The following is a 15,516-nucleotide window of genomic DNA, read 5'->3' on the forward strand; positions in this document are numbered from 1 at the left end:
CATTTGCAGTCTTACAGAACATGTCATAGTAGTATATGACTTCCAAACCTCAGAGGAATTAACAGAGCAGCTGCTATTCTCGCTGAGCAGCTCGGAATGTGTTTAGTATTCTCTCACTCAACAACTGTTGAATTCCTCTTTGGGAATTCTAATGCAAGGCATTAGGGAAACAAGTTAGGACACAAAACCAAGATACATTTTACTGGACCCACCAGCTGTATGAAACAAATAGACAAAGTTCCTCCTTCTCCAGCCAGGATGATGAGGGAAAGGTCTCCCATCTGGGAACACATTATGGGTATTGTTGCTTGTGCAGATTTCCCAGCCACAGTCATCAATCCACTCAGTCCAGTTGTAGACATACTCATCAGAAAAGTCTGAGGAATCTAGGTGTAAAAATAGATTACCGTTTATTAAGTGGCAAATTTATATGTGTTTTTATATAAAAGTGGAATGTTTCCCCTTCTTTATTTCTATGGGGCTCATTCATGGCAACAAAGATCCTCAGACACGTCCATTAACTTATCTTTACAATGACTCAATGAGGCAAGAAATGGAGGTATTATTATTTCAATTTCATAGTAGGCACTATGGCACCATATGCTTAATGACTTGCCCAAGCTCACACAGGAAGTCTGTGCTAAAGCCTGACACAGACTGTAGATATCCTGCGTTCCAATCCAGTGCTTTAACCACAAGACCCCTTTTTCCCGGCACAATATTAAGACAGATTAAGTGAAAGCTCATGTTGTGCCTCAGTTAGGTGCTCATGAAACTGTCTGGACTATTGTACATAAGCAAATACCAAGGACTGGATTATGTAAAGATGTGGGAAACACATGCCTACGGTGCACCATGAGGAACAAGGCTGAAGACATGGGGCCCAGTCCTGATTGCACTGAAGTCAATGAAAAATACCTATTAACTTCAGTGGAAATGATCATGCCCAGAGAACTTACACCACCAAAGCAGAACATGTATTACATTTAAATCACAATATTGCTTTTCAGTCATGTTTTTAAATATGGAGCAGGAGGAGAGGGCATTTTCAGAGTAACGTTCACTACATCACAATTCCTCTGTTCTTTCTAATTATAATCCTAGGTATTTTCTGCTTGGTATGTTTTTATTCTGACAAAAGAATGTAGTTGTTTTCAAGAATTCTGTTGGCTCACCTAGAAGATGCCAATTGAAGCTGTTGTTCCAAATTCTGCTGCCAGCCCCATAGGACAATGCCGTCTCATTGAGGTCAGTGGGTTGCACCTGCATTCTGGCCCAATGGGAGCTGCAGCTGTGAAACCCGCAGTAGAATTTGGCTTGCTTTTTATTTTTCTTTCTTTCTTTTGTCAGAAGAGCCAGTTGTGTCATTTTTAAATAAGTGCCATGTAAACTGCAAGCACCACTAGAACCAGAAAAATATATGTTTCTTCATTGGAAAAGCACAAAATTAGTAAGCATAGGACAGATACTCCACAATCTAATGCCTGAGATGCCTGTAAGTAGAAGCTATGCTATTCAAGTAGTGATTGACATCTCTTGAAATTGATCGGTAGAAAGTGTTATTTAATCTATCTGGATGTTGGAACAAAGGTTTATTTCTGCCAAGCTGCAGCAAATAAAAACATTGGGTTTTTGACCGGTTTTCCTCATTTAAGAGATATAAAGAAGGCCAAAAACGTTTTTTATTTTAAAAGATATTTTCCCCTGCTTATTTTTTATGTTTGAAATATCAGGAATGTAAGATTGGCTCTTCCTTGGGAGGTAGCCATATAAAGATGTTATTTAGTGAACTCTGGACTCCTTATTGAAGATTCTCAGTTTTACAAACCCGGTTAGAAAAACCCATGTTACTGATGTAACATGCCAGTATTCAGTCCAGTGACTGGGCAAACTTGCAACTGAGCTGAGCAGTAACAGTTTTTCTGGGAGCCAGATAAACACTTCATTTTGTAGTGGAAAAAAATCCATTTAAAGTTCTTGGCCATTATATGTAGTGGGTGCAGATGGGTAAAAATAAGACAGTCATCTTCTGAACAAGGACTTTTTGTGTGACACAAATCAGACATTACTGTCGTTCTCAATTTAACAGGCATAGAACTGCAGCCTGGAAGCAGAATGCTGATGGTTCCAAGTGTGCATGATGCTTTTGTAGACCACAAGTGCACCAGTGCCATTGCCACACTTGTTCACAATATAAGGGTATTGTTGTTACCTACCATTCCTGCAGATCCTGTCATATACTATATTGCTGTCATTATCTTCTTTCTGGCACCTGGGAAACTGTAGGTTCACAGCAAAGGTCACGTTTGATCCTACTAGAGCTGGGCTGTCAGAGGTCAATCTGGCCACCACCTTTCCTCCTGAAGAAATTAAGATGAGATTTCATTTATACACCAGTCTTTTTGACAGGTTTCAGAGTAGCAGCCATGTTAGTCTGTATCCACAAAAAGAAAAGGAGTACCTGTGGCACCTTAGAGACTAACCAATTTATTTGAGCATAAGCTTTCGTGAGTGAGCTGTAGCTCATGAAAGCTTATGCTCAAATAAATTTGTTAGTCCCTAAGGAGCCACAAGTACTCCTTTTCTTTTTGCAGTCTTTTTGAGTAGCTATTACTTTTATTTGTGCACCATTTAAACAAAAAAGTTAAAATCAATCATGTTAAACTTATTACAAAGACTGTAAGAGCCAGATCACCAGCTGCATAAACTGGTAACACTCTGTAGGCTGCAAAAAGAGCTACACCTATTTACACGTGCTGAGGTGATGACCCTAAGTGTCTCTATCACTTCCTACAACATACTATACTGCATTGTACTGACCTTCCTGAAGAAGCTCTTTTGCCCCTCATTTAGCCATCTGAGGTACTGGATGCTCTTAATATCTAACCAGAACAACAAAAATTAGAAACTTTTCACTTAAATAGTTTGGAGGAGACCAATTGAAAATTATTAGTATAGGTTTTTTTTAAAAGTGCTAAGTGACTTTGAGGCACAAGTCTCATGTACTTTCAGTGGAATTTGTGATCCGAGTCACTAAGGTGTTCTTCAAAATCCAAACCTATGCCAATAAATTAGACTTAGTGGGCCAGATTCTAAGCCAATGTAAATCAGCGTAGCTACAATACAGTCAATTGAAGTTAACCATTCTCTAGACATTCCTCTACTATAAACTAAAATCACATTTGTACACAAAAGAGGCAGCATATACCAGAGGACAGCTCTTTTGTCTCTATCAGAAGGCGTAGCCTTTAGTCCTGGGCTCATAACCAGTGGTGATAAAACAGTGGCATACAATGTGCTGGTTCTTCATAGAAAGTGTTAAACTCATCCAGTGATGTGCCTTGGGGTGGAAGTTGAAGATCCCAACCTACTGGCACTTTTCACAGAGAACAAGGGATTTTCCCAGTGTCCTGGCTAATGCTCCTTTTCAATAAACCAGATTTCAATATCTGAGGCTGTGAATTATTACTGAGCAGTTTTTCTAATGGCTACCATGGCCACTTCATCAGACAACGTATTAAGTACTAGTATCTAGCGCATTACTGGAAAGAGCAATTTTGGGATATGTACAGTACAAAACACACTATCTATAACTTTCTATTCTATCTTATAGAATTTCTGGCTACATTTCCCAGAGCTTTAGGGTTGCATATCTAGACCTACCTCTCCAGCAGTCATTCCATCTAGGATCTCCTTTTTCCCAGAAAGGATAAAGCTTTTCATTCCACTGATTTTGATCAGGAGACCAGCCATGTAGCTTCTTATGGGACCTGACATGAGAAGAAGATCTTCCATGGCTCATCACATCTCGAAACTCTAGATAGAAATATGAGCAACATAAAGTATGACTATTTCCCCTGCTCCATTTCACAATATTAAATTCTTCACCGAACGCAAAACTCTAAATCAATGGACATGCTTGGAACTTTATCATTATAAACAAAGCTTATGTCTTCCAGTCTACTGATAATGGAAATTCCTCTGAATTTAGGCTATATATATTTCATCCATTCCTAACTTTAGGACATGTTCCAGTTAAATTAAAGGGTTCTTGGAGGGATAAGATCACATGGATGAACATTTTCCAGCCCTTCCTTTGCTCATTTATACTTTCTCAGAACTTTAAAAAATATTTTCAATGGATTATAAACCAAAAAAGTTACATGTAAACTGTAAACAGGTGATTATTAAAAGAGACATTAGGGAATGTAATAGTGAGCTATTAGGCCCCAATCCTGCAATGAGTTCTACACAGGTGGACCCCTGCATCCATTAGAGTCCATAGGAACACACATGAACATAGGGATCTGCCTACATGGAATGCATTGCAGAATTGGGGCTTTACTTATAGTTTAGTACTTAAGGTTCCTGAAGCATTCAATAGAAAAGTCTAATGTTTCTGTTGTGGACATAAAAGCACAAGCATTTAAGGACAAAATCAGAAAGGCTAAGGCATAAAATGAGTTACACCCAGCAAGGGACATAAAAGACAACAATAAGTAGTTGTATAAATACATTGGTGCAAAAGACAGATGAAAGATAGTGTAGGTCGATTACTTAGTAGGAAAGGAGAATTACTAATGGATGACACTAAGAAGGCTGACATGTTTAATGCCTATTTTACTTCAGTTTTCATTAAAAAACTTAATTGTGACCAGATGCTTAACACAATTAATATTAAACAAGAGGGAAGGAACCCAAGCCAGAATAAAGAAAGAACAGGTTAAATAATATTTAGATAAGTTAGATGTATTCAAAGTTGGCAGGACCTGATGAAATTCACCCTAGAGTACTTAAGAAACTAGCGGGAGCAATCTTGGAACCATTAGTGATTATCTTCAAGAACAGGACAGGTGGGATCCCAGAAGACTGGAGAAGGGCAAGCAGAGTAGCTATCTTTAAAAAGGGGAACAAAAATGACCTCAGGAATGAATACTAGTCAGCCTAAATTTGATACCTGGAAAGATCCTGGAACAAATTATTAAACAATCAATTTGTAAGCACCTACAGCAGAGACTGGCAACCTTTGGCACACGGCCCACCAGGGAAAGCCGCAGACCAGCTGGGCTGGTTTGTTTACCTGCAGCGTCCACAGGTTCAGCTGATCGCAGCTCCTACTGGTTGCGGTTCGCTGTTCCAGGCCAATGGGAGCTGTGGGAAGCAGTGCGGGCTGAGGGATGTGCTGGCCGCTCTTCATATGCTTCTCAATGATTATGATGACCAGTGGGCTACTGGCTCTCAGCAGAGACCTCACATGCCACCCTTTGGTGAACTATTATGCATATATCTGAGCCAGGGGATCCCGTAAAACCTCATGGACCCTTGTGCAGTTGTGCCCTCTCCCAGTTGGCACCATGGGGTCCCTGGGACACACATACCCACACATCTCACTGTAATCTGTTTAGAAGAGACCAGAGCATACTTCCCCCTGTCCCATTTCAAGCCCTGGCAAGAAATATTTTACATCCCAACCTTTTAACACCATCTGTACATTTTCCTAGATGCTATGCTGTATTATCTTATCTAGCTGAAGAGAAGAAAGTTTCAACAGGCATTTTTTACTGTGAAATTTGCAGAAATTGTTCATATCACTGGACATACCCTTGCAGTTGTGGCATTGGTTCACTTTATAAAGAGGTGGACTGCTTTATGGATGGATCACAGAAAGCCATGAGAGTAGCCCCTGGACCATGTCCCTGCCTCCTGGAGCACACTGCCCTGGGCATGTGGAGGGACCAGGGCTCTCCACAGCAGCCTGGGCTCCCTGGGTGATTCTTAGCATGGCCCAGCTCTGGCTTCCAGTCTGGCCAGGGGGAAGGGCCTTGGTGGGAAGAGGAAGAGTTGGGGGCAGGGTCCTGGGGCAAGGGGAGGCTATGGGCCACCTCAGCCCCCCACCGAGAAGAGACTGGCACCACTAGCAGGGGCTGTGCTTTGTGGTGGGGAAGACCCTGCTGCTGCCACTCCACCACTGCCCAAGGCTACTATGCCCATGTTAAAAAGGGGAGGGCATGACCCCTTGTTCCCCCAGTTCTGGCACTCCTGGGCCCCTGGAGTGTAGGGGAGCCCAAATGTTCTTTGTGCCCATGTCATAAATATAAAGGGAAGGGTAAACACCTTTAAAATCCCTCCTGGCCAGAGGGAAAACCCTTTCTCCTATAAAGGGTTAAAAAGCTAGGATAACCTCGCTGGCACCTGACCAAAATGACCAATGAGGAGACAAGATACTTTCAAAGCTGGGGGTGGGGGGCGGAAGAAACAAAGGTTTTCTCGGTCTGTGTGTTGCCTTTGCCGGGACCAGAGCAGGAATGCAGGTCACAACTCCTGTAAAGGGTTAATAAGCAATCTAGTTAGATATGCGTTAGATTCTGTTTTGTTTAAATGGCTGATAAAATAAATTGTGCTGAATGGAATGTATATTCCTGTTTTTGTGTCTTTTTGTAACTTAAGGTTTTGCCTAGAGGGATTCTCTATGTTTTGAATCTGATTACCCTGTAAGGTATTTACCATCCTGATTTTACAGAGGTGATTCTTTTACTTTTTCTTCAATTAAAATTCTTCTTTTAAGAACCTGATTGCTTTTTCATTGTTCTTAAGATCCAAGGGTTTGGGTCTGTGTTCACCTATGCAAATTGGTGAGGATTTTTATCAAGCCTTCCCCAGGAAAGAGGGTGTAGTGCTTGGGATGATTTTTGGGGGGAAAGACGTTTCCAAGCGGGCTCTTTCCCTGTTATATATTTGTTAGACGCTTGGTGGTGGCAGCAATAAAGTCCAGGGCAAAAGGTAAAATAGTTTGTACCTTGGGGAAGTTTTAAACTAAGCTGGTAAAAATAAGCTTAGGGGGTTTTCATGCAGGTCTCCACATCTGTACCCTAGAGTTCAGAGTGGGGAAGGAACCTTGACATGGTGGCAGAGCAGTGGGATTAACTTGAAATCGTTTTGAGATCAATTTGAGATTCTTTGAACCAGAAGCACAGATTTTTTAAAAGGAAATACTTTTTCCTTTGGGCTGCTGAAAAGCAGGTTTTAAGCTGAAAGCAGTTAGAGTTTTTTTTGTCTCTGCTTGGGGGCCAGAGCAGAGACAAAAGGGAATTGTCTTTTGTGAGCTGGAGTTTTCTCTACCTAAAGGCAGGGTAGTTAATCTCCTGCAGGGAAATTCACAAGTCTTCACAGACCTGAAGTTGTTTTTTACCTAAGAGCAACTAGAGGGATTTTCTGTCTATTTTCCTGGAGACAAAGGTGTTTGGGGTTTTTTTAAGGATTTTTCTGTAGGCTGACAATCACTATCAGAGAACATAGGTATCCGGTTACAGCACAACCTATTTTTGTTTTGACAAGCCAAGTTTTTTGTTTGTTTGTTTTAGTTCTAACTCTCGAGTGTAAAGTTAGTTAAAAACAGAGAGGCAACCATGACAGAAACCAAGGAAACAGCCAAAGAGGCTGCCCACAGGAGAGCTATGGAGGCAAAGGAAAAAGAATGGAAGCATGCTGAGGAGGAAAGGGAGGCTGCTCACAGGAGAGCTATGGAGGCAAGGGAAAAAGAAATGGAGGAAAAGGAAAAAGAGAGGAAGCATGCTGAGGAGGAGAAGGAAAAAGAGAGGAAGCATGCACTGGAGAGGGAGAAGGCAAAGGTTGAGCTGCATCTACTGGATAACCCTAGCCATCCTTCCCCAACAATCCACAAATGGGAGAGACTATGTCCACAGTATGATGAATCTAGTGATATTGTTGAATATTTTCTCACCTTTGAGAGACTGTGCACTCTCCATAAAATTCCTGAAGCTCACAAGATGACCACATTGGTCACAAAATTAACTGGAAGAGCTCTGGACATATTCAATAAGATGCCTATTGATCAGGCTTCTGACTATAATAAATTCAAGGATTTGGTTTTAAAGCAATTTCAGATTACATCTGAAATGTACAGAGTAAAATTTCTAACCCTTAAGAGAGGGCCTGGATTAAGGAATATGGCTTATCTAAACCAGATGAAGGTTTAGATAAACAAATTAGATAAATGGGTCCAAGGAAGGGGTGTTACTAGCTTTGACGGAATGTGTGATTTGACAGCTCAGGAGCAATTCCTGAATATGTCCAAGGAGGAAATAAAACAGTGTTTATGGGATAAGGAAATGGACTCAGCAGAAAGTCTTGCTTCTTATGCTGATCAATACAAGCAGTCCCAGACCGCCAGAGAGGTGGGGCAAGCTGGAACAAAACAGGTGGAGGGAGGAGAGAGGAACAACCCTGGTTGCAGTTGGAGCGGATACCGGAAGGGACACCATCAGACCACACCCTACTACTGGGAGCAGCCCAAGGCCCCAACTACACACCAAGCAATACTTGGCTTATCGTCCTGCCATACTGTTCTCCGGCAACCCACCTTGCCCCAGTGACCCGTAACCTGGACAGTGTTTTAAATGTAACGAACCGGGGCATGTGAAGGCCAACTGCCCCAAGAACCTCAACCGATTACAGTTCATTACACTGGAATCACACCAGAGGTCTTCAGGCCCAGATACCTCCCAGATACCCTCGGAGCGGAGGGAAACTGTGAGTGTGGGCGGGAAGAAGGTCACTGCATGGAGGGACACCAGAGCACAAGTGTCGGCTATCCATGCTTCCTTAGTGGATTCCAATGTAATAGACCCAGAGATCCAAGTGACAATTCAACCCTTCAAGTCCAGCTCTGTCAATTTGCCTACAGCCAAGTTGCCTGTCCAGTACAAGGGCTGGTCAGCAATGTGGACTTTTGCAGTATATGATGATTATCCCATCCCCATGCTGTTGGGGGAAGACTTGGCCAATCATGTGAAGCTAGCCAAGAGGGTGGGAATGGTCACCCGCAGCCAGGCTAAGCAAGCCGTCCCACCTAGTTCAGTTCCAGAAACTTCTACTAGGACCTGGTCAGAGGTGATGGACCCAGACCCCATGCCAACGTCTGCAACAGCAGTAGTGGATCCAGTTCCAGAGACCCAGTCAGAGCCAGTCCCAGAACCGGAACCGGCAGCAGCCAATAACCCTACACAAGAGGCTCAGCTGGAGCCTGAACCCCAACATAGAGCACCAGTGGAGAGTGGTTCACAGTCAACGGAAACAGCCCCATCCCCTACATCACTTCCAGAGGGACCAAGCCTAGGTCCACAATCCAATGAGGAACTGATGTCTCCAGCATCAAGGGAACAGTTCCAGACCAAACAGGAAGCAGATGAAAGCTTCCAGAGAGCTCGGACGGCGGCCCGGAGCAACCCACTGCCTCTTAGCTCTTCTAATCAATCCAGGTTTGTTGTAGAAAGAGGACTTTTATACAAGGAAACTCTTTCTGGTGGACACCAGGAAGACTGGCATCCTCAGAGACAGTTGGTAGTTCCAACTAAGTACCGGATAAAGCTCTTGAGCTCGGCCCATGATCATCCTAGTGGCCAGGCTGGGGTGAACAGGACTAAAGACCATTTGGGGAGGTCATTCCACTGGGAGGGAATGGGCAAGGATGTTTCTACCTATGTCCAGTCTTGTGAAGTATGCCAAAGAGTGGGAAAACCCCAAGACCAGGTCAAATCCCCTCTCCAGCCACTACCCATCATTGAAGTTCCATTTCAACAAGTAGCTGTGGATATTCTGGGTCCTTTTCTGAAAAAGACACCCAGAGGAAAGCAGTACATACTGACTTTCATGGATTTTGCCACCCAATGGCCAGAAGCAGTAGCTCTAAGCAACACCAGGGCTAAAAGTGTGTGCCAGGCACTAGCAGACATTTTTGCCAGGGTAGGTTGGCCCTCCGACATCCTCACAGATGCGGGAACTAATTTCCTAGCAGGAACTATGGAAAGCCTTTGGGAAGCTCATGGGGTGAATCACTTGGTTGCCACCCCTTACCATCATCAAACAAATGGCCTGGTGGAGAAATTTAATGGGACTTTGGGGGCCATAATACGTAAATTTGTAAATGAGCACGCCAATGACTGGGACCTAGTGTTGTAGCAGTTACTCTTTGCCTACAGAGCTGTACCACATCCCAGTTTAGGGTTTTCACCATTTGAACTTGTATATGGCTGCGAGGTTAAGGGGCCATTACAGTTGGTGAAGCAGCAATGGGAGGGGTTTACACTTTCTCCAGGAACTAACATTCTGGACTTTGTAACCAACCTACAAAACACCCTCCGAACCTCTTTAGCCCTTGCTAAAGGGCTCTTGCTACAGGATGCTCAAAAAGAGCAAAAGGCCTGGTATGATAAACATTCCAGAGAGCATTCCTTCAAAGTAGAGGACCAGGTCATGGTCTTAAAGGCACTCCAGGCCCATAAAATGGAAGCATCGTGGCAAGGGCCATTCGCGGTCCAGGAGCGCCTGGGAGCTGTTAATTATCTCATAGCATTCCCCACCTCCAACCGAAAGCCTAAGGTGCACCATATTAATTCTCTAAAGCCCTTTTATTCCAGAGAATTAAAGGTTTGTCAGTTTACAGCCTAGGGAGGAGATGATGCTGAGTGGCCTGAAGGTGTCTACTACGGAGGGAAAAGTGCTGGTGGCGTGAAAGAGGTGAACCTCTCCATGACCCTTGGGCGTATGCAGCTACAGCAGATCAAGGAGCTGTGCACTAGCTACACACCAATGTTCTCAGCCACCCCAGGACTGACTGAACGGGCATACCACTCCATTGACACAGGTAATGCTCACCCAAATAAAGTCCAACCTTACCGGGTGTCTCCTCAAGATAAAACTGCTATAGAACAGGAGATCCAGGATATGTTATAGATGGGTGTAATCCACCCCTCTGGCAGTGCATGGGCATCTCCAGTGGTTCTAGTTCCCAAACCAGATGGAGAGATACGTTTTTGCGTGGAGTACAGTAAGCTAAATGCTGTAACTCGCCCAGACAACTATCCAATGCCACGCACAGATGAACTATTAGAGAAACTGGGACAGGCCCAGTTCATCTCTACCTTGGACTTAACCAAGGGGTACTGGCAGGTACCACAAGATGAATCCACCAAGGAAAGGTCAGCCTTCACCACACATGTCGGGCTGTATGAATTTAATGTACTCCCTTTTGGGCTGCGGAATGCACCCGCCACCTTCCAAAGACTTGTAGATGGTCTCCTAGCGGGATTAGGAGAATATGCAGTTGCCTACCTTGACGATGTGGCCATATTTTCCGATTCCTGGGCAGAATACCTGGAACATCTACAAAAAGTCTTCGAGCTCATAAGGGAGGCAGGACTAACTGTTAAGGCTAAGAAGTGTCAAATAGGCCTAAACAGAGTGACTTACCTTGGACACCAGGTGGGTCAAGGAACTATCAACCCCCTACAGGCCAAAATGGATGCTATCCAAAAGTGGCCTGTCCCAAAGTCAAAGAAACAGGTCCAATCCTTCTTAAGCTTGGCCGGTTATTACAGGCAATTTGTACCGCACTACAGCCAAATCGCCGCTCCACTGACAGACCTAACCAGAAAGAAACAGCCAAATGCTGTTCAGTGGACCGAAGAGTGTCAGAAGGCCTTTAACCAGCTTAAAGCGACACTCATGTCTGACCCTGTACTAAGGGCTCCAGACTTTGACAAACCGTTCCTAGTAACCACAGATGCGTCTGAGCATGGTGTGGGAGCAGTTTTAATGCAGGAAGGACCGGATCAAAAATTCCATCTTGTAGTGTTTCTCAGCAAAAAGCTGTCTGAGAGGGAAAGCAACTGGTCAGTCAGTGAAAAAGAATGTTACACCATTGTCTACGCTCTGGAAAAGCTACGCCCATATGATTGTTTTCCACCTACAAACAGACCATGCTGCGCTACAGTGGCTTCATACCGCCACGGGAAATAACAAAAAAGTTATTCGGTGGAGTTTAGCTCTCCAAGATTTTGATTTTGACATCCAACATATCTCAGGAGCTTCTAACAAAGTGGCTGATGCACTCTCCCGTGAAAGTTTCCCAGCATCAACTGGTTAAAATCGTCCTTGAGATGTGAAAAATATTGTTAGTCTTTATATACTTGGTAGTATATTTAGAGGTGCATGTGTCTTATTAACTCTGTTTTCTCCTAGAGCTCCAGGAAGAAATCACAGTCAGCGTTTCACCCTATCTGTGATTTGCGGGGTGTGTCATAAATATAAAGGGAAGGGTAAACACCTTTAAATCCCTCCTGGCCAGAGGAAAAACCCTTTCTCCTATAAAGGGTTAAGAAGTTAGGATAACCTCTCTGGCACCTGACCAAAATGACCAATGAGGAGACAAGATACTTTCAAAGCTGGGGGGGGAGGGGCGGAAGAAACAAAGGTTTTCTCGGTCTGTGTGTTGCCTTTGCCGGGACCAGAGCAGGAATGCAGGTCACAACTCCTGTAAAGGGTTAATAAGCAATCTAGTTAGATATGTGTTAGATTCTGTTTTGTTTAAATGGCTGATAAAATAAGTTGTGCTGAATGGAATGTATATTCCTGTTTTTGTGTCTTTTTGTAACTTAAGGTTTTGCCTAGAGGGATTCTCTATGTTTTGAATCTGATTACCCTGTAAGGTATTTACCATCCTGATTTTACGAGGTGATTCTTTTACTTTTTCTTCAATTAAAATTCTTCTTTTAAGAACCTGATTGCTTTTTCATTGTTCTTAAGATCCAAGGGTTTGGGTCTGTGTTCACCTATGCAAATTGGTGAGGATTTTTATCAAGCCTTCCCCAGGAAAGGGGGTGTAGGACTTGGGATGATTTTGGGGGGGGAAAGACGTTTCCAAGCAGGCTCTTTCCCTGTTATATATTTGTTAGACTCTTGGTGGTGGCAGCAATAAAGTCCAGGGCAAAAGGTAAAATAGTTTGTACCTTGGGGAAGTTTTAACCCTAAGCTGGTAAAAATAAGCTTAGGGGGTTTTTCATGCAGGTCCCCACATCTGTACCCTAGAGTTCAGAGTGGGAAAGAAACTTTGACAGCCCAGGGCCCCAATAAATCTTAATCCATCTCTGTGCCTATAGTGGTGTGTTACGTGCTCAGGGGTCCTATCACTTCTCTGTAGTTTAGAAGAGACACCATGCAGATATAGCCGGATGAAGCGGTGTCTGCACAGCACTGTGATGCCTGAGGTTGAGGCAGGGAAGCAGTGCTGAAGAAGAGGCAACAGCTGCCTTTTTTCCACCCACCTTATTACCCATTGAGGCTGCTACCGGACTGGAGTTCCCTTTGACTGGTCCCATAGTGTGCACAGATCTCCGTGCTCAGCCAGCGCTGCTGCTAGCCCCTCCCTGCTCTGTGGGGAATTGTGCCCTGCACGGTCTTTAGAAGGGAGCAGTCTTTGATCTCAGAAGTGTGCAAGGGCTGCAATTTTGCCTGGCCTCTGCAAAGGGGGTAGAGGACTGGGGAAGACTCCTGGCACCCTTCCCTCTTCATTCACCCTCTCTGTGGCCAGTCACACCCTCACGCTTAATATGTGAAACAAGTTGTTATTGCCAAATGGATAATATCTGGATTCAAACAAAGTGCCCTGCAACTTTTGGCATTTGCTCCATGACTGGACTGTGGCTTGTATGTTTTTTCCATGACAAACCATCCGCCCTAATCATAACTTTGGGCCTCACAAATTCTAACCAGGTAAGCTCCTATGGCATTTCTTCACTCGCTTGTAATATGTTTATCTCAATCAAATATAAGAAGTTCCACAAGCTTTTGGATTACACGGACAAGGCGTTTTTCACCCTAGCCTCTACTTTGGCACCAGTCCCTCTAAACCACATGGAGGTGAACTAAGGGGTGAGAAAAAAGAGGCTTTAGAGAAGTTTTTTCCTCCACTTAACTATACACAGTCTTCATAAGCAAGTGTCAGTCATTACCACATGTGGAGCAACTGAGTCCAAAGCAGCCAGTCCAATAATAAAACCCAAGAAAGTGATTCTTGTGAATAATGACACCATACTTTAGTTCTATTGGAAGAGAGGAGCTGGCGCTCCTTGCACCCTGCTCCCAACTCAGCCGGGCTCCCGTCCCTGAGCTTTTACATTATCTCTGGACACTGGAAAGTGAGAACTTTGGGATCTGATTCTGCAAACCAATTTCCAGGAGCATCAGATATGCATCTAAGAAGGCCCTGCTCCCTCCTCATGTCCAGGCCACCTGGCCAGTGGCTTGACATGAGCAACTCTAAGGCCCGTAGCTATGATAACAACCTTGCAGAACCTCTGTGTGTGTGTGTGTGTGTATGAATGAATGTGTGAATAAATATGAGATTGAATGGAATGTTACAGCTATAACTAACTGCTTATTATGATTCTTTCTGTATTCACAATAAATGTGGTATTTTGCCTTTTCCCCTTTAATAAGATCGTGCTGGTTTTTATTTTATTGGTATAACAAGATGGGGAGGTGAGGAGTGGTTCAGCATTCCCTGAGACAGTGTGTTACCCAGGGAAGGGAAAGGAGGCCAACTGCGGCTCAGTCCCCACCCCTAGACCTCTATCCCTGAGCCAGTAAGTCAACCCTGGACTCCTGGAAGGTCAGCAATAGCTCAGTCCCAAACGGTCCTGCCCCTCTGTACTGGAGAGGGTCTGTCAGACCTGGAAGAGAGAGAGAGAGTTCCAAAGAAGCTTAATCCCCTCCCCAGGATCCAGGGCCCATTGTCAGTGTGGAGAGGGAATGGGATCCTCCCTGAGATCCTTGTTTCTGAATTGGTGAGTCACAACCAGAGCTAAGGTCGGGAAATCAACAGAGGCTCATTGTCCCTGTCACTGAGCTGGTGTGTCTCATCTGGACGTCTGGGGAGGTCAACAGAGGCTCAGGACCCATCAGCCTGTCACTGTGCATCTGGTGTTTCAACAGGTAGCAGAATAGCTCTCCTCGTTCCTATCCCAGCTCAGATCACATGTGCAGCCACAGAAGCAGATAACCCCCAGCTAGGTAGGATGCAGCCTGAAAACACCCAATCCCTGAGCTGCAGCAACCAAAGCAAAACACATTTCAAAATAGCAGCATAGTTGTGATCACACCATCTCAGCAAATTAAATCTGGGGAAGTTGGGGGAAATGAGGGGAAGGAATCAAGGCACTCACGTTTGGCAGCAGCATGCAGAACCCCTTCGGCCAGGAGCAGGACTCCGAGGAGGCAGAGACCCTTCATGGTGTGGGAGTGTGAGTGTATTGTGCTCCCAATTCCAGCACAAGTTAACTCTCTTCAGAGAAGTGAGAATACTGTTTATCTGCTGCCCTCCTCCTCTGTGATTAAATGGAGAGCTCCAGGGCTCATCATGTGATGGCATTAAGCAGAGATGCATGATTTCTTGTCTTCAACTCAACTCCCTGCTCATGTGCTTATGACTCACTCCTCTCACTGTAACATTCACTGGCATTTTTAAGAGACCCACTTAGAAACATGCCATTCTCCCCACAGACATTCTTAGATCAATTTTGCCCTGTTCCCAGCTTTTGTAGATGTTTGTTTTCAAATTAAAGCCATTTCCCTTCAGTTACCTCTCGCCTCAGCCCAGTTTGTAATTGTTACTGCAGTTGCTCGTTCCCCTTCTATGAACTTGGGAATATGACTTGCATC

General features: G+C 44.2%; 1 protein-coding gene across 1 annotated transcript in view; it reads right to left on the minus strand.

Annotated features, from left to right (window-relative positions):
• Positions 1-15,087, minus strand: part of GPNMB (glycoprotein nmb) — a 29,825-nt gene extending 14,738 nt beyond the window's left edge. The window contains exons 1-4 of the mRNA XM_077808742.1: positions 15,021-15,087; positions 3,664-3,816; positions 2,217-2,360; positions 213-386 (exon numbers count right to left, since the gene is read on the minus strand). Coding sequence (XP_077664868.1) covers positions 213-386; positions 2,217-2,360; positions 3,664-3,816; positions 15,021-15,087 — 538 coding nt within the window. The remainder of the gene's footprint in view (positions 1-212; positions 387-2,216; positions 2,361-3,663; positions 3,817-15,020) is intronic.
• Between the last annotated feature and the right edge of the window lie 429 nt (positions 15,088-15,516).

The sequence above is a fragment of the Eretmochelys imbricata genome, chromosome 2, assembly GCF_965152235.1.
Source record: "Eretmochelys imbricata isolate rEreImb1 chromosome 2, rEreImb1.hap1, whole genome shotgun sequence".
Lineage (NCBI taxonomy): Eukaryota > Metazoa > Chordata > Testudines > Cheloniidae > Eretmochelys > Eretmochelys imbricata.